This window comes from Phaethon aethereus (genome assembly GCF_964289735.1).
Source record: "Phaethon aethereus genome assembly, contig: HAP1_SCAFFOLD_504, whole genome shotgun sequence".
Lineage (NCBI taxonomy): Eukaryota > Metazoa > Chordata > Aves > Phaethontiformes > Phaethontidae > Phaethon > Phaethon aethereus.
Window position 1 is genome coordinate 25,761 of NW_028114010.1, and position 18,240 is coordinate 44,000.

General features: G+C 60.9%; 1 protein-coding gene across 1 annotated transcript; it reads left to right on the forward strand.

The window, feature by feature from the left end:
- Nucleotides 1–586: 586 nt before the first annotated feature.
- Nucleotides 587–5,421, forward strand: LOC309416370 (erythroblast NAD(P)(+)--arginine ADP-ribosyltransferase-like). Its single transcript, XM_082015929.1, is given in 2 exon segments — nucleotides 587–2,414; nucleotides 2,416–5,421. Coding segments are annotated over 2 exon segments (1,212 nt in total). The 5' UTR covers nucleotides 587–1,602; the 3' UTR covers nucleotides 2,816–5,421.
- Nucleotides 5,422–18,240: the final 12,819 nt, after the last annotated feature.

The window sequence follows — 18,240 nt, forward strand, 5'->3', positions numbered from 1 at the left end:
GGCCAGGGCAGGGGACCGCTGTCGAGCTCCTCTTCCGTGGCACTGGTGAAGCTCCCACTCTGTAGCTCCATGGGGGCCCAGCTTGCTCAGGGAAAGCCACGCTCATGGGGCACCTGCGGCAACCGCCGATTCTGGTGTTCCACTGGGGGCCACGTGGGCAGGGGTGCAGCGGGGCCTCTTCCCTCTCCTCCTCCGCAGGGCCAGCATGGAGGTGTCGAGCAGGGACCGCCTGTCTTACCCATGTGGGATTGCCCTGGACCCCCAAGGCTGTCGGGGAGCCGGGGCTGTAGCCCGGGCCAGTCCTTGGTCAGGACCCTCCACTGGAGCTGCCGGCAGGGACAGAGCAAAAGTGGCTCCCCGGGGATCATAGAATCATCGAATCACACAATCATTCCAGTTGGAAAAGACCTTTAAGATCATCAAGTCCAACCAGTAACCCAACAAAATTGCCGTGTATTTCTCTCCCTAATGCTACAAATTATTTTCTTTTTCCCCTCTTCATTCCTTGGAGGGATCTGGGTCCTAATGTAGGGCACGAAGCCGTTGGCCTCGTTGACAGTAGTTTGCCACCAGTAGGAGTCTTTGCTCAAGCAAGAGCAAAAGACACACCGAAAAGCGTGACGGAGCAATCGGGTAGGGCTATAATCGTGCCTGGGAGCCGTCTGCGCACATGAAGGTTTTGTGTCTCGCTCTGTGTAGTGGCCACAGAGTCAGTGTGATCTCCCTGTACAGCACTAGGAGACATCAATCTGTTTGCTTCTTTCCTCGACCAAGCTTCAAAGGCTGGCTTTGAAAGGAAAATGTGGTTCAAATGTAACATTCCTCCAAGAAGACCTCGTGTAACTGATTTACCAAAATTAAAACTTTTTTTCCCTGTGAAGCTTCGTTTCCTCCATAGCAACAAAAAGACCAGGTTTTGGTCTTTGGGCTGACCCGCCGTGGATGCCCCCGCCAGCGCCACTGACACCTCCACGCCACACGTGCCACAACCTGCCCCGTCCTCAGCAGCGTGACGGTGCGGGGTCAGTGCAAGCACTGCGTCCCGGGTCGGCGGGGCCCGATCTGGCAGCGGCTCCTGCAGGAAAAGGCAGAGCCCCCAGCGGGACAGCACCTGCACCCAGGTTATAGCAAAGGCAATTTATCCCACGGGGGTTTCCTGACCGTCCCCCGCAGCCGCGCAGCACGGCGGGAGGGGGCAGCGGCTGCTCTGGGCGCTTGGGGCAGGGGACGGTAAAATTAACCAGGAGGACAGAGGTGGGGTCTGGATCCAGGCCCGAGCAATCCCGGCCAGGGCTGCTATAAAAAGAAAGAGCGGACGCTTCTCGCCTCTCCTGCCGGCAGCGGGCAGGCGCCAAGAGGCTGGGTGCCACGGGAGTTGGGGAGCAGCACCCCGACCCCGCGCCCACCGTGGGGCACAGGTAACACTGTGGGGATCCTGGGGGGTTTGCTCCCAGCGGGGAATGCTGCAGTCCTGTGGGCTGCGGGGGCCGTGGGGCCAGGCGCCGGGGACGCCCGCCTGTCGGCAGCATTTAACACGAGTAACGGCATCGGGGTCTCGGCCGGTGCCGAGAGGTTTGCCGAGCGGGGTGCCCCTGGCCAGGGATGCAATGGTGGGTGCATTCCTCCAGCCTGCCCTGCTGCTCTCTGCAGCCCCCTCCCAGGCCCCGCCGCCATCCTGGAGCTGACCCTGCTCTCGCTCCCCCACCTCCCCAGCCACCTGCGGAGGAACCGGCTGCCTCCCTGCCCACGGCACTGCGGCAGCCAGGGGCTTCCCCTGGGGCGCCTCTGCCTGACATGGAGCATCTGGTGCTGCGTTTGGTGCTGCTGGCCGGGACGCTGGCCGCCGGCAGCTCCCCGCACCGGCGAGACCTCGCCCCCGTCAAGGAGGTGGCACTGGACATGGCCCCCACCTCCTTCGACGACCAGTACCGGGGCTGCAGCCGCATGATGGAGGAGGAGCTGGGAGACCTCAACCGCACCGAGTTTGCCAACAACAGTGTCTACGCTCAGGCGTGGACATTCGCCGCCGCTGAATGGCGGAGCCGGAGGGGATGCTTGCCCCAGTCACCGGCGCTGCGGCCGGAGCAGGCGGTCGCCCTCCTGGCGTACACCCTGCAGGGTCCCCTGCACCAGGCATTCAACGCAGCCGTGCGTGAGGCCGGGCGCTCCCGCGGTGAATACCTGGGTGCCTTCCACTTCAAGGCGCTGCATTTCCTCCTGAGCGAGGCCCTGCGTGCCCTGCAGGACGCCCAGCCCCATCGCTGCCACCGTGTCTACCGGGGTGTCCGGGGCATCTGCTTCAATGCCCAGCGCCACCAATCCATCCGCTTCGGCCACTTCACCTCCGCCTCCCACCGGAACGAGAGCACCCTGCCCTTCGGCCGGGACACCTTCTTCTCAGTGGAGACCTGCTACTGTCTCCATCAGGGACTTCTCCTTCTTCCCTGAGGAGGAGGAGGTCCTCATCCCGCCCTACGAGAGCTTTGAGGTCACCAACATCACCCGCGATGGGGACAGAGCCTTCATCCACCTCCGCTCCCAGACCGTGCTCAGCACCGACAACTGCGAGTTGGTGGAAGGTGACGTCCCCTCCATTGGGGTGCTGGGGAAGGGGGGCGTGGGGTGGCCCTGTCCCACCAGCTCCACCAGGAAGTGGGGATTGGGACCATGGGGAGGGCCATGGGGGGGAGGTTGCCTTCAGGTGCGTGTCCTTGCCTGTCTCCCAGCCGCTCTCCCCCAGCATTTGCAATGGGGACCCTCTGCAGCAAAACACAACACGGCATGGCACGGTACGGTATGGCACAGCATGGTGTGATGCAGGACAGCACTGCTCAGCACGGTGTGGCATGGCATGATGCAGCACAGCACAACATGGCATAGCATGGCACGGCACAGCACGGCACAGCCTGGCACGGCACAGCATGGCACAGCACAGCACGGCATGTTGTCATACGCACAGCACAGCAGAGCACGGCATGGCAGAGCAGAGCACGGCACAGCACAGCACGGCACAGCATGGCACAGCTGGGCCGCGGCGCAGAGCGTGCAGCAGCCGTGCAAACAGAGTTGGTTTCTTTGGCAGAGAAGAGATGCAAGAGCCGGCCGTGCGTCTTCAGTGCAGGTGAGCCGAGAGCCCCCGCTGCAGCTCGGGGGTGACCCTGGCTGAGCCCCCTGCCCCCTGTCTGCCCCTCACTCCCCCCCTCTGGCACTCCCAGGCAGGAGCGTCCGCCAGGACCCCCCGCTCCTCGGGGGGCTCCTCCTGGCAGCCGTGGCCCTGGCAGCAGCTGCCAGGGGCCCCTGAGCCACAACAGCACCGCAGTCACGGCACCATGGCGAGGAAAAGGCGCCAGGAATAGGAGCCACCAGCTTCACCGAGACGATGGGACGGGACAGAGCAGCAGGAGGGGCTGGGGCTATGGGGACAGCCCCACTGCAGGGTCCCGCATGGCGGCCGCCTGTGCCCAGCTCAGCCCTGCCATGGTGCCACCGGCCCTGGGACGTGTCAGCAGTGCCGGGGCAGCAGCGGAGCCTGGATGAGGCCTTTGGCAGAGCCGTGGATGGGGCTTTTGGGTGCAGCTGAGCGTGGGGTCTGTGAGGGGCTGCCCCAGGGACAGGGGCTGGCACTGACGGGGACCAGAGGGGCGCAGCAGGGCCGCTTTTGGGGGTGTCCCTGCCTAGCCGGCCACTCGCCTTCCCCTGGCTCCTGGAGGAATAAAGGCTCGCTGTGGAACCGGGGTGTCTCTGCGGGCTTCCTGCGGCTCCCTGGGCTGGGGGCAGCTCGGGGAGGCTGCAGGCAGGGTCTCCTCCAACCTCCCCACATCCCCAGCCCTCTCGCATCCAGAGCATCCCCCAAAACATCGGCCGACGCCCCGGGTCCTGCTCAAGGGGTCTCGCGTGGGTGTCCTCCCAGCATCTCCTCCCAGCGCCCAAGGGAGCAGGAAGGGGGCTGGCACCAGCCACCCCAGCCCCAGTGCCCGGGAGCAGGACACTTCCAGGACAAGATGGGTGGGGGGCTGCCCCACGGAGCAGCACATGGGGCTCAGCAGCGCTGTGCTGGGCGGGTGCAGAGGGGGACACGATGGGCCCAGCTCTGTAGGGGTCCCCGAGCGCCAGGGTCCCCACTCTCCTCCTCCTCTTCCTCCTCCTCCTCCGGGGCAGGGCGCAGCCATGGGGCCAGGCACCCCCAGGGCAGGACCAGGGCTGTCCGGGGCTCTGCAGCCCCTTGCTGGGCAGGGAGGAGGTCAGGAACGGATCCTGCTCTTCGCAGGCAACCAGGGCTGCCTCCTCTTCCTCCCTCCTCACCCCACGGGTGCCCTCTGCACCCAGGGGTGGCCCCATCCCCAGGACACAGGTGACACCGGGCAGCCTTGATGTGCTTTAATAAGCCCTGAGGTCCAGAGCCGGCGCAGCCAGGTCAGGCGGGTGGCCCGGGCAGCACTCCCGGCTCGGGGTGCTGGGAGCCCCCACGTACAGTGGGGCCGGCAGACGTGGGGCTGTGCCATGGGGCGGTGACACTTGGGGCAGCAGCGCTTTATGGGGCGGCCTGAGGGGGCGGCGGGGGCAGTGCCGTGACTCACTGGAGCTGCCCTCAGCCCCGGCCCCGCCGGCTGGGCGCAACCGCCACCGCACTGTGTCCCCCAGCCCCCCCGGGACGTGCCCCTGGCCCCTTGCGCCCAAGGCGGCACCCCACATCTCCATGTGCCCACACGCTCGTCCACATCGGGGGACCGCCCATGACCAGCCTCGCTGCACCCCGTGTGTCCCCACCCTGCCCCATATCTCCCCCATGCCCGCGGGCAAGCAGCCGTGGGCACCCCGTGTCCCTCGCGTGGGCGCTGAGCCGGCCTTGCCCTGGGGTGCTGGCAGCACTGGCGAGCGGGGGGCTTGGGGCCAGCGGGGTCACCAAGGGGCACGGCAGGCTGTGGGGGAGAGAGGTGCGGGTGAAGCCCCCCGGGCACCGAGCACCTGTGCTGGGGTGGGGGAGCCCTTGGGTGCGTGGGGGCGGCCCCAGGGTGTCCCACGACGCAGCCCCCCAGCTCCAAGGGGTGAAGGAGAAAAACCCCCAGGAACCGAGGCGGGGCTTCGCTCGGGGCTCAGCCATGGGGCAGCCAGCGCTTGTAGAGAGCGATGAGGTCTCCCCTCAGCCTCCTCTTCTCCAGACTGACCAACCCCAGTTCCCTCAGCCACTCCTCATAACACTTGCTCTCCAGACGCCTCACCAGGTTCGTTGCCCTTCTCTGGACATGCTCCAGCACCTCAACGTCCTTCTTGTCATGACGGACCCAACACTGAACACAGGATTCGAGGTGCAGCCTCACCAGTGCCAAGTACAGGGGTACGATCACTGCCTTACTCCTCCTGGCCACACTATTTCTGATACAGGCCAGGATGCTATTGGCCTTCTTGGCCACCTGGGCACACTGCCGGATCATGTTCAGCCGGCTGTCAACCAGCTCCCCCAGGTCCTTTTCCGCTGGGCAGCTCTCCAGCCACTCCTCCCCAAGCCTGGAGCGTTGCACGGGGTTGTTGTGACCCAAGTGCTGGACGCAGCACTTGGCCATATTGAACCTCATACAGCTGACCTCAGTCCATCCATCCAGCTTGTCCAGATCCCTCTGCAGAGCCCTCCCAGCCTCCAGCAGATCAACGCTCCCTCCCAACTTGGTGTCATCTGCAAACTGACTGAGGGGGCACTCGATCCCCTCATCCAGATCATCGATAAAGATATTGAACAAGACCGTCCCCAGAACTGAGCCCTGGGGAGCACCACTTGTGACCGGCCAACAATTGGATTTACCTCCGTTCACCAGGACTCTCTGGGGTTGGCCGTCCAGCCAGTTCGTTACCCAGCGAAGAGTAAACCTGTCTAAGCCACGAGCCGCCCGTTTCTCCAGGAGAATGCTGTGGGAGATGCTGTCAAAGGCTTTAGTAAAGTCCAGGCAGACAACATCCACAGCCTTTCCCTCATCCACTAGGTACGTCACCTGGTCATAGAAGGAGATCAGGTTGGTCAAGCAGGACCTGCCTTTCATGAACCCATGCTGGCTGGGCCTGATCTCCTGGTTGTCCTGCACATGCCCTGTGAGCACCCTCAAGGTGAACCTCTCCATAATCTTCCCCAGTACCGAGGTCAGTCTTTCAGGCCTATAGTCAGTCATGGAGGCAGGCTAAGCAGCTACTCAGGGCTGCTTCTAACCCTGACTTTTCGTGGCTGTGTGTGTAGCGTGAGAGATGTTTAAGACTGTTTTAGACGCTTGTACATCTGACCAATAGCACAAAAATAGGACATTTCACTCTGATGCTCAGTCGCATGTGATTCTTGCCGGTACTTGTTACAGGTCTGAAATATCGGCCATGCAATGGCAAGGCTTGAAACACAAACCTGACCCAAGTTGTTTCCGTAAGCATATTGAACAAACGTGCAGAAAAGCACATGGACTTCTCTCATAATTCACCCGAGATAGGGCTACCCTTGGGTGTTGCACAGCTCTGCTCCAGACAGGGTGTCTGCATTTACTTATCCTCATTTTAAACCGGTAGATTGATTTTTCCACAAGAAAATCCCCCGTCTAAGCAAGCCCCACTCGTCAGCACACTAGCCCTGTGCTGGCCTTTCGAGCAATAGGCAGCCTGTTGAAGATGTTCCATAACACGATTCCTACCACCACTTTATCCCTGAGGTAGGAAATGACACCTTTGCCAGTATCTTCTCCTTGCTTTGGAACTTGAGGCGTTGGTGAAAGGTTTGGAGAAACGTGAACTTCTGAGGCTTCTGCTTCTGTTTCACTCTCTGATCCCATAGCTGTCCCTCATGCAAAGCTATGAGGTCTCAAACATCCAGTGCAGAAAAAAGCAGCAGCTATTTGCCTGTGGTGGTGAAAGCAGGCCGAAGAGCAGGGTTCTGCAAGACACTGAGGTGTTTTTCTTTGAGTTGCGTGCAGCAAAAGTTTCGTTTCAGTAACGCGAGGATGACGCAATCCTAACATGAAGCCCAACGCTGACAATTCCCAACTTCCATCAGCAAATGCAAAAGCCAGAGCAGTCTACTTCTTCCAGGCAGCATATACAAAGTAAATGTCTTAGAACCCCACACAACCTCTTTGGTCCAAAACCTGGTCTTTTTCTTGCTATGGAGGAAATGAAGCTTCACAGGGAAAAAAGTTTTAATTTTGGTAAATCAGTTACACGAGGTCTTCCTGCAGGAATGTTACGTTTTAAGCACATTTTCCTTTCAAAGCCAGCCTTTAAAGCTTGGTCGAGGAAAGAAGCAAACAGATTGATGTCTCCTAGTGCTGTACAGGGAGATCACACTGACTCTGTGGCCACTACACAGAGCGAGACACAAAACCTTCATGTGCGCAGACGGCTCCCAGGCACGATTATAGCCCTACCTGATTGCTCCGTCACGCTTTTCGGTGTGTCTTTTGCTCTTGCTTGAGCAAAGACTCCTACTGGTGGCAAACTACTGTCAACAAGGCCAATGGCTTCGTGCCCTACATTAGGACCCAGATCCCTCCAAGGAATGAAGAGGGGAAAAAGAAAATATTTTGTAGCGTTAGGGAGAGAAATACACGGCAATTGTGTTGGGTTACTGGTTGGACTTGATGATCTTAAAGGTCTTTTCCAACCGGAATGATTGTGTGATTCGGTGATTCTATGATCCCCGGGGAGCCACTCTTGCTCTGTCCCTGCCGGCAGCTCCAGTGGAGGGTCCTGACCAAGGACTGGCCCTGGCTACAGCCCCGGCTCCCCGACAGCCTTGGGGGTCCAGGGCAATCCCACATGGGTAAGTGCTGCTGGCTCCGCCATCGCACCGGGCCAGGGCTCTGGGGAGGAGTAGAAGGAGCCCTGGGGAGAGGAGTTGCTCCCTGACAGGGAGCCCAGAGAGGCCTTGGAGGCCAGCGGAGCCCGCGGGGACAGGCGGTCCCTGCTCGACACCTCCATGCTGGCCCTGCGGAGGAGGAGAGGGAAGAGGCCCCGCTGCACCCCTGCCCACTTGCCCCCCAGTGGAGCACCAGAACCCGTAGTTGCCGCGGGTGCCCCATGAGCGTGGCTTTCCCTGAGCAAGCTGGGCCCCCATGGAGCTACAGAGTGGGAGCTTCACCAGTGCCACGGAAGAGGAGCTCGACAGTGGTCCCCCACCTTGGCCGGGGCTGGCCTGGCTGCAGGGCTGAGAGGTCCTGGCCCACAGATGGTTGCTCCGGGCTGTGAGGAGGACCCTGGGAACTGCTGACCCATCAGCCTCCCGTCTGTGCCTGGGAAGGTCATGGAGCGGATCCTCCCAGAAGCTATGCTGAGGCACATGGAGGGCAGGGAGATGATTCAAGACAGCTCCCATCTTCTGAGGTAAAGTTCCTGGATGTCTGGTGGTGGAGGGGAAGAACGGTGTGTACTCCCGCCAAAACCTTGACTACCCTTGAGCAAGAAAAAATGCCTGGAAAGAAGAAGGAGCTACAGCCCTAGGCCTGCTGGTCTTTTGGAGAAAACACATCCCAGTTTTTTCCATCATAGCCCGTGCCCTGTACGATTTGACATGCAAAAGGGCCACCTGGGATTGGACCTCCATTCATGAAGAAGCCTTAAAACTGTTCATCTTTGAGGCTTCTTAGGGTCAATACACCCAATAGATCCCCTCTGTATCCAGTGGGGCTTGGCAAGTCACGCACTCTCCACACAGAGGTGGCAACGTGGACCCGAGGGTCCGAAACGCCCTATCGGGTTTTATTTGCACAGCTTCAAAGATGCAGAAAACCGATGTTCACTTTGGGAGAAGGGCCTCTCTCTGGTTAGTCTAGCTCTACAGGAAGCTGAAAAAATCATATGGTAGCAACCAAGCACCCTACGAGGACCAATACCTTGAAACCGGTATTGGCCGGAACCGCCCCCCCCCGTGGGGGCTGCGCAACGAGAAACAGTAAAAAAGTGGTATGCGCAATTAGATCGTTACTGCCATATGCATCAGATAGAGGAGGGAGCACCCAGAATGCTCCAGATACTAGAACCACCTGGTAATCAACCAGACCTAGGGCCTCCTCCTTCTTATATAAAACCTGCCCCGCCATTTGAACCCCACTTCAAGATCATATAGTTCACTGACGCGACCAGTGTGGCAATGAGAAAAATGGGAAGAAATCCTAAACGTCGCTAACCAGAAGTCACAGACGAGTTTGGGTTGGAAGGGACCTTTCAAGGCCATCTAGTCCAACCCCTGCTGCAGTGAGCAGGGACATCTTCAACGGGAGCAGGTTGCTCGAGTTGTCCTTTCTAGTAGGGTGGATTGCTGCACACCAGGCAGGGAATCATCCAGCTCACCTTTTGAATACTCCGGCGGATTCACTGACTCGCTTAGCAGCGGTGGCCGTAGAGAATGGGAACATTTGTTGGAATAGTTGCATGTACAGGGCAGCAAACAGGAGGAGCTGGTAGCCATTGTGCGGCGGGACAGCTATGACTTAGTTGCCATCACAGAAACATGGTGGGATGACTCTCATGACTGGAGTACTGCAACGGTTGGCTATAAGCTCTTCAGAAGGGATAGGCATGGAAGGAGAGGCGGTGGGGTGGCTCTGTATGTTGGGGAGTGTTTTGATTGTGTAGAGCTCAACGACTGTGGTGACAAGGTCGAGTGGCTCATGGGTAAGGATGAGGCGGTAGGCCAATGAGGCAGATATCCTGCTGAGAGTCTGTTATAGACCACCCAACCAGGACGAAGAGGCAGATGAAGCATTTGACAAGCATTCTACAAGGCAGAAGTCTCCCAACCATGAGCCCTTGTTCTCGTGAGGGACTTCAACTTACCAGACATCCGCTGGAAGTATAACACAGCAGAGAGGAAACAGTCTAGGAGGTTCCTGGGGTGTGTGGAGGATAACTTCCTGACACAGCAGGTAAGTGAGCCCACCAGGGGAGGTGCCCTGCTTGACCTGCTCTTTACGAACAGGCAGGACCGGTGGGTGATGTGGTGGTCAGAGGCTGCCTTGGGCCTAGTGACCACGAAATGATAGAATTCTCAATTCTTGATGAATTGAGGAGGGGGGTCAGCAAAACCACTACCATGGACTTCCGGAGGGCAGACTTTGGCCTGTACACGTCACTGGTTGAGAGAGTCCCTTGGGAGACAGTCCTGAAGGACAAAAGGGTCCAGGAAGGCTGGACAGCGTTCAAGAGGAAATCTTAAAGGCGCAGGAGCAGGCGGTCCCCATGTGCCCTAAGAAGAGCTGGCCGGGAAGACGACCGGCCTGGCTGAACAGGGAGCTTTTTCTGCGTCTCAGGGAAAAGAGGAGAATTTATCACCTTTGGACAAAGGGGCAGGCAACTCAAGAAGAATACAAGGATCTCGTTAGGTCATGCAGAGAGAAAATTAGAAAGGCAAAAGCCCAGCTAGAGCTCAGTCTGGACACGGTCGTAAGGGACAACAAAAAATGGTTTTACAGATATGTTAACAACAAAAAGAGAGCCCAGGAGAATCTCCATCCCCTACTGGATATGGCGGGGAACATTGTCACCAAGGCTGAGGATAAGGCTGAGGTACTTATGCCTTCTTTGCCTCAGTCTTTCATAGCCAGACCAGGTATCCGCAGGGTATTCATCCCCTGAGCTGCACGACAGGGATGGAGAGCACAGTAAACTCCCTGTAATCCAGCAGGAAGCTGTTAACAACCTGCTATGCCACCTGGACAACCCCAAATCTATGGGGCCTGATGGGATCCACCCGAGAGTACCGAGAGAGCTGTCGGAGGAGCTTGCCAAGCCACTCTCCATCATTTATCAGCAGTCCTGGTTAACAGGGGAGGTCCCAGAAGACTGGAGGCTTGCCAATGTGACGCCCATCTACAAGAAAGGCTGGAAGGAGGATCCTGGGAACTACAGGCCTGTCAGCCTGACCTCTGTGCTGGGGAAGATCATGGAGCGGTTGGTCTTGAGCGTGCTCACAGGGCATGTGCAGGACAACCAGGAGATCAGGCCCAGCCAGCATGGGTTCATGAAAGGCAGATCCTGCTGGGCCCACCTGATCTCCTTCTATGACCAGGTGACCCGCCTAGTGGATGAGGGGAAGGCTGTGGATGTTGTCTACATGGACTTTAGTAAAGCCTTTGACAGCATCTCCCAGAGCATTCTTCTGGAGAAGCTGGCAGCTTGTGGCTTAGACAGGCGTGCTCTTCACCGGGTTAAGAGCTGGCTGGATGGCTGAGCTCAGAGAGTCCTGGTGAACGGAGGTAAATCCAGTTGTTGGCCGGTCACAAGTGGTGCTCCCCAGGGCTCCGTTCTGGGGACGGTCTTGTTCAATATCTTTATCGATGATCTGGATGAGGGGATCAAGTGCTCCCTCAGTCAGTTTGCAGATGACACCAAGTTGGGCGGGAGCGTTGATCTGCTGGAGGGTAGGAGGGCCCTGCAGAGGGATCTGGACAGGCTGCATTGATGGGCAGAGGTCAACTGTATGAGGTTTAATATGGCCAAGTGCCGGGTCCTGCACTTGGGTCGCAATAAGCCCGTGCAACGCTCCAGGCTTGGGGAGGAGTGGCTGGAGAGCTGCCCGGCGGAAAAGGACCTGGGGGTGCGGGTTGATAGCCAGCTGAACATGAGCCGGCAGTGTGCCCAGGTGGCCAAGAAGGCCAAGAGCATCCTGGACTGTATCAGTGTCCTTGTTTCAGCCAGGAGAGAGTTAATTTTCTCCTTAGAAGCTAGTGTGAGGCTATGTTTTGGATTTGGGATGAGAAAATGTTGATAATGTGCTGATGTTTCGAGTTGTTGCTAAGCAGTCAAGGACAGTCCAGCTTCTCATGCTGGCCTGTCAGCAAGAAGGCAGGGGGTGCACGGGAAGCTGGGAGGGGACACAGCCAGGACAGTTGACCCAGGCTGGCCAAAGAGATATTCCATACCGTATGACATCATGCTCAGTATATAAAGCTGGGATGAAAAAGGAAGGAAGGGGTGGAGGGACGTTCGGAGTGATGGCATCTGTCTTCCCAAGAAACCATTAGGCATGATACAGCCCTGCTTCCCTGGAGGTGGCTGAACCCCAGCCTGCCCACGAGGGGTGGTGAATGAATTCCCTGGTTTGCTCTGCTTGTGTGCGCGGCTTTTGCTTTACCTCTTAAACTGTCTTTGTCTCAAACCATGAGTTTCCTCACTTTTACTCTTCCGATTCTCTCCCCCGTCCCACCGTGAGGGAGTGAGCGAGCGGCTGCGTGGGGCTTAGTTGCCGGCTGGGGCTAAACCAAAACAATGCGGACTAGTGTGGCCATCAGGAGCAGGGCAGGGATCGCGCCCCTGTACTGGGCACTGGTGAGGCCGCACCTTGAATCCTGTGTTCAGTTTTGGGCCCCTCACGACAAGAAGGATGTTGAAGTGCTGGAGCGTGTCCAGAGGAGGGCAACAGAGCTGGGGAGGGGTCTGGAGCACAAGTCTGATGAGGAGCGGCTGAGGGAACTGGGGGTGTTCAGTCTGGAGAAGAGGAGGCTGAGGAGAGCCCTCATTGCTCTCTACAACTGCCTGAAAGGGGGTTGTGGCGAGGAGGGGGTTGGTCCCTTCTCCCAAGTAACCAGCCATAGGATGAGAGGAAATGGCCTCAAGTTGCGCCAGGGGAGCTTTAGATTGGATATTAGGAAAGATGTCATTCCTGAGAGAGTGGAGCATTACATCACCTCGGCGGAGAGCCTGGGGCAGCCACTCCCTTAGATTTGGAGCTGGCTTCTGGTGCTGGCAGGTGCTCACCTGCCAGCCGAGAGCCACCCCCGCTGCTCCATCCTCTCAGTGGGCTCTGTCCTGCACCTCGTTTGTGCCACTGTGGCCCCTGAGCGCAACCCAGACTTCCCTGGAGCTTGACCCCCTGCCCCGAGCTCTCGCCACTGCGGAGGCCCCCTCCTTGCCCTGCGCAGCCTCTGCTCAGCCTTGCCCCGTTCCCCGCACCCCTCCTGTGTCCCCAGGAGCAGCTCTCTGCGAGAGAGTGGGCACGGCGCCCGCCGCCCGGGCGCGGCGCAGGGCTGCATCCTGGCAGATGGTACAGTTTCACTGTAGAGTTGCTGACAGGACTGAGGAAGGGACCGTCTTGGGTTTTCTGGCTCTCCCCGTCTCCTGCCTTTCCTTCCTTGTCCCGAGTCTGATGCCCGCTGCGGGCAGGGCTCCTTGCGTGGCGGCCTGAGCCCGTGCGTCAGCAAGGGGCGACAGCGAGGCTGCCTGCCAAGAGCTTCTCCCAGGCAGCTGGGCCGTGGGGCAGGCGTGGGCTGCGGTGCTCAGCCGGCAGCACTGTCTTTTTGCACCGTGGAGCAGGGGGACACCGTTGACAAGACGGAAAAGCTGTTGGGGAGACTCTCCTGCTCCTCCCAGCACACACCACCGGCACGGGCCTTGCCCGCACCCGTCTTTCTCCCGAGACAGACCAGGCACAGACGCGCACTGGGGGACAATTGATGTCTTTTATGGTCCTGAGCAAGCATTCGCAGTCGAGCGGCGCTGGCAGCACGATGACCTCAGGGCAGCAGGATGCATGGGGCATCGTCCATGCGCCCATCCCTCGCGTGCCTCCCCGTGCCGCTCCCTCCAGACACTGCGCAGTCTCAGGGCCAGCCGCCATCTCTGGGGACCCGCCGGGGGCTGGCAGCGGGGTGCTGCAGCTCTTGCTGTCCCGTGATGCAGCTGCAGCGGAAAGCCCTGCGCAGAGCCCGCAGAGCCCTCCTGAAGAGGGAGGGCGGCCGTTGCCTTTGAGCCTGGGCGGGCAGCACGAGGGCGGCGATGCCTGTGGGGGGAGGAGAGCTGTAGGCGAGGGGCCGGGTGGGCGACAGACAAGCTGCTGCCTGCCCCGCGCCACCCAGGCCTTTCCCCAGGGAGGGCTGGCCATGGTGCGGCCAGCCCCCGTGCGCGCAGTGCTGCCGGCCTGGCCTGGTTGCCACTCACCAGGCTGGCGCTCGACTCGTGGACGTACCTGAGTCATCGTCGTACATGTCCCTGCAGCCGGAGGAGCGCATGGAGGCCGCCTGCATGGGGAGAGAAAGGGCATAGGCAGGGAAGGGAGGGGGTGACACGGAGAGCACCACGACTTTTTCTACAACACACACCCGGGGCACTGGGCCTGTCTCTCGCACCTCAGGGAGCCAAGCGCTGGCCACGTGTGCCTGTCTCACCTGGTCCCACAGTTCCCACTGCAGGGGAGAAGCCGCTGCTGGGGCAAGGAGGGGTGTGCCAGTGTGTGCTGGAGGGCTTTGAGGCAATGAAGCCAATTCATCCTCTTGCGCTGCTGAGGAGACAGTGGTGGAGCTGCCCTCTCCTTGCTGGTGGCCAGACTCGCAAGAAGCCGTGCTTTCTTCATCCTCATGTGCTGCTGGGTCCAGAGGGGCTGTGCTGTCCTCTCCCTGAGGCTCTTCAGCCAAGGGAGACTCCGTGTCCGGCATTGCTGCAGGTGTTGCAACTGTCACCACATCTGTGCTTTGTTCCAGGTCCCGCTGTTGTGGCGGCTGCTGCTCAAGTCCCTGGACTGCAATCACCGCCCTCCTCACGGCCTCCCGCACTATGTACTGGGCCATGGCCTGCAAAGCCTCCTCATCGGCCGTGGGGCCGTGTGGGGCAGGTTCTTGGCTCTCTGCCTCTGCAGCTGCGGAGTCCTCGCTGGCAGCTGGTACCGGTGCCTCCTCTTGTGCCACGGGAGAGAGAGGAGCGTGCTGCCCCTCTTCCTCAAGGTCGGGTGTGCCAGCTTGTGCTGGAGGGCTTTCAGGCAGTAATGAAGCCACTTCACCCTCGTGCGCTGCTGGGGAGACAGTGGCAGAGCTGCCCTCTCCGTGTTGGTGGCCAAACCGGGGAGAAGCCATGCTTTCTTCATTGTCATGTGCTGCTGGGACCAGCGGGGCTCTGGTGTCCTCTCTCTGAGGCTCTTCAGCCAGAGGCGACTCGGTGTCCGGCGGTGCTGCAAGTGTTGCAGCCATCGCCACATCCATGTCCCACTGTTCCGTCGGCTGCTGGTCAAGTCCCTGGACCTCAATCATCGCCCTCCTCACGGCCTCCCTCACTAGGTACTGGGCCGTGGCCTGCAGAGCCTCCTCATCGGCTGTGGGGCCGTGTGGGGCAGGTGCTTGGATCTCTGCCTCTGCGGCTGCGGCCCGCTCGCTGGCAGCTGGTGCTGGTGCATCCTCTTGTGCCGCGGGAGAGAGAGGGACGCCCTGCCCCTCTTCCTCAGGAGCTGCGGCCTGGGCAGAAGCTGCCGGCTCGGCATCCGTGGGACTCGCCGGGGCAGGAGACACGTTCTGCAGGTCTCTGGCTGCCTCTCCTACCACCTCTGGTCCCAAGCTGCTGGGCTGGGCGCGCCCCTCCTGGGGGTGGTCCTGGAAGTGTTCCGGGCCCAAGGAGTTGACCCAGGTGTTGCAGATGGTGACTTCTGCTTGGGACAGCTCTGTGCTACTGTCATCTGCCCGCTGCTCCTCCTTGGCCAAGGCCCCCAGCTTCTCCTCTGGCACCTGCAGGACTGCCCCCACTGCTGCCCCTGCCTGATGTTTGCTGGGGACATGGGCTTCCAGTCGCTCCAGCAGGTCCTGCTTGCTTGTGGTGGCCTCAGGGAGCTGCAGGGGTGTCAGCTCTGGCTGCCGCAGGCTGGAAAACGAGTGGCCCTTGCATAGCTGAAAGAGAGAGGGGGATTTGCAAAGGGAGCCCGGCTCCAGCGGCATAAATGCCTGCCGGGGACATGCCTGCAGCGGCTGCTGGGAGAGGGGTGCAGGAGATGATGGGGCTGCAGCTGTGCGGAGCAGCGGCGGGCCCCAGGCAGAGGGAGGCTCATCCCTCTATCCCGTCCTGTCCTTGGCACTCACCTGCCTGGGTCTGACACTGACCTGCCCCGTCCATACCGGGGAGAAACGCTGCCCCTCGCCCTCCGGCTGCCACAGCTCGCTCTCTTCCGGGCCATCTTGCTGCTGCTGCAGATTGGTTTTCCCAAGCTGGGCCAGGCAGTGCCCGGTGCGGGCCAGGCAGCTCCTCTCCAGCTCTTCCAGATGGTCTGTTCTCATTGTCATTGCCACAGCCGTGGTGCCACACACCATGCTGTGCGCCTGGTCCCGCTGTGCTGCCAGCTCCCGGCTGCGTCGCCAGCTCCCAGTGAAAATCTTGCCCAGGTGCTCAGTCATTTGGCACTGGGCGGCCCCCTCCACAGCTGTGGTGTAGGCTGTGGGGCTGTGTGGGGCAGGCCCCCAGCTCTCCAGCCTCGCGACTGAGCCCTGCTCACCGCACATGCGCCAAGGAGATGCGACAAGCTGTTGGTGGCCGCTGCCTGTGGGGCTGCTGGCGCTTTCTCTGCCTCTGGCAGAAGATGCAGACGACGCTGCCGGCAGAGGCGGCAGCGTGCAGCAGGTGCTGGCAGCCCGTGGCGGCTGAGCTGTGGGTATGTGCCCGGGTGCCGCTGCCTGCCAGGGGAGAGGCGGCAAGGCTGGCAGACGGACCGTCTCCTCCTGCAATGCTGTACTGCAGGGCAGTGCCACCCACTGCGCCAGGCTCTGCGTCTGCAAGAGAAGTCGAGGAGAGAGGCTGCGTGACTGCAGCCCTTGCCCCTGCGTCCCCACTGGGAGAGCTCCTGCGGCCGGGCTCCCCTGCCACATCCAGGGCAGCGCTCAGCCCCGCAGGCGGCTGCTGCCCTGCTCCCAGAGCCCTCTGAGGAGAGAGCTGGTCTCCGTGTGGCCCACGGCCACTCGCGGGAGCACCCCCGACGTGCCCGGGCAGCCTGCCAGGCACGGCACGAGGGTCTCCGCTTGCTACGGGGGCCAGGCCCACCTGTCCCCGCCTGCACCTCCCGCCTGCGCGTTGGGAAGACGTTCGGCCCTGTCTCCCTCAGGCTCCCTACCTGTGCACGGCGGCTCCCAGTTGCCTCTGAGCTCTCTGTGCAGGGGAGCCGTGGCAGCCTGTCCCCATGGTGGGACGAGGCCGGGCTCTGGCTACCCTGCGGCGCTGCACTTGGCTGCCTGTGGCGTGCCTGCGGGCAGGAGGAGGAGAAGGCACGGGATGGAGGCGGCCGCCTTGGCGCAGCGGCCCCCACAGTGCCAGCGAAGCCCGGCACCAAGGCAGCTCCGTGTGGCCCCGTCCCAGCGCCGGCCTCTCCCTCCTGCCCCGTCCCTCACCTGGTGCCTCTTCTGCAGGCTCGGCAGCCTGGTGTCAGGCTGGGAGCGGGCGTTCGCCTCCTCGTCCATGGGCATCTTTGGCGTCTTCTGCCGCAGACCTTCCACGGGCACCCAGGGGAGATGCTGCCTCCTGAGGGAGGTGCTGTCCTGGGAGTGGGCACCCCAGGGCGCTCACTCCTTAAATACCCCCCGTCACCGCGGGGACCCATGTCACAATGGCCTCTGGGCACGATGCGGCCCCCTGTCACAGAGCCCTGGCGGTCGCCGTGGAGATGTCCAGGCCCGGGACCGGCAGAGGCAGCTGTAGGCCTGCGCCCCTTGGGCACCTTCCTGCGGGGCTTGTGCTGGGCCAGTGCCACGGCCGCGGGTGCGCGGCTTGCCACGGGCAGGGCCTGGCTGCTGCTGCTTTCCCCCCGAGAGGGAGAGCGCAGCCCCTGCCGGCGTTGCGTGATGTGAGCTGGCTTCTTCTCCCTTGCTTCAGGGCAACAAGCCACGGCTCTCCCTGCCCCGTGGAAAGGGCATCCGCCCTATCATCGCTGAAGAGAGAGGCGGCCAAGCAGAGCAGCGGGTGAACGCCAGCTCGGGCCGGCAGCGATCCTTTCGGGGTGTTCATTAAACCCTTTACCGCGTGGCTGTGTGACTGGCTGGGGCGCACAGCAGGGCTGGGGGCAGCCATGCTGTGCCAGCGTGAGGCCGCGCTCTGCCCGCTGATCTGGGGAGACTCCCGGCGATCCGAGCAACTGCCAGCGCCGTCTTCCAGAACGGCAAGGAGGAGCAGTGGGAGAACCTGCGGGCTGCGCCGGGGCTGCGGGGGCAGGCAGAGCGGGCAGAGCACAGGGGCTCTTCCCTGCCCGTGGGCACCGGCAGGCAGCAGGGAGGACGGGGAGAGGATGGAGCCAGACCCTTGCCAGAGGCATCCATCTGGGTGAGAAGCAATTGCGATTAGTGGCTAAGGGTCGGCAAGAAAACCCTCTAACACTTATTTTGAAGCTTTAGAAGGCAGGCGTTCTTTATTGCAGTGCTGGATGCACGCGGGATTGCTCCGCCTAACATGTGTGCCTTGAAACAAAAGTTCATCCTTTAGATACCTTAAAGACATGAATATTCACACATTTCCCGGGAAATCTCCACCTCCCTGCCTACCTACTAC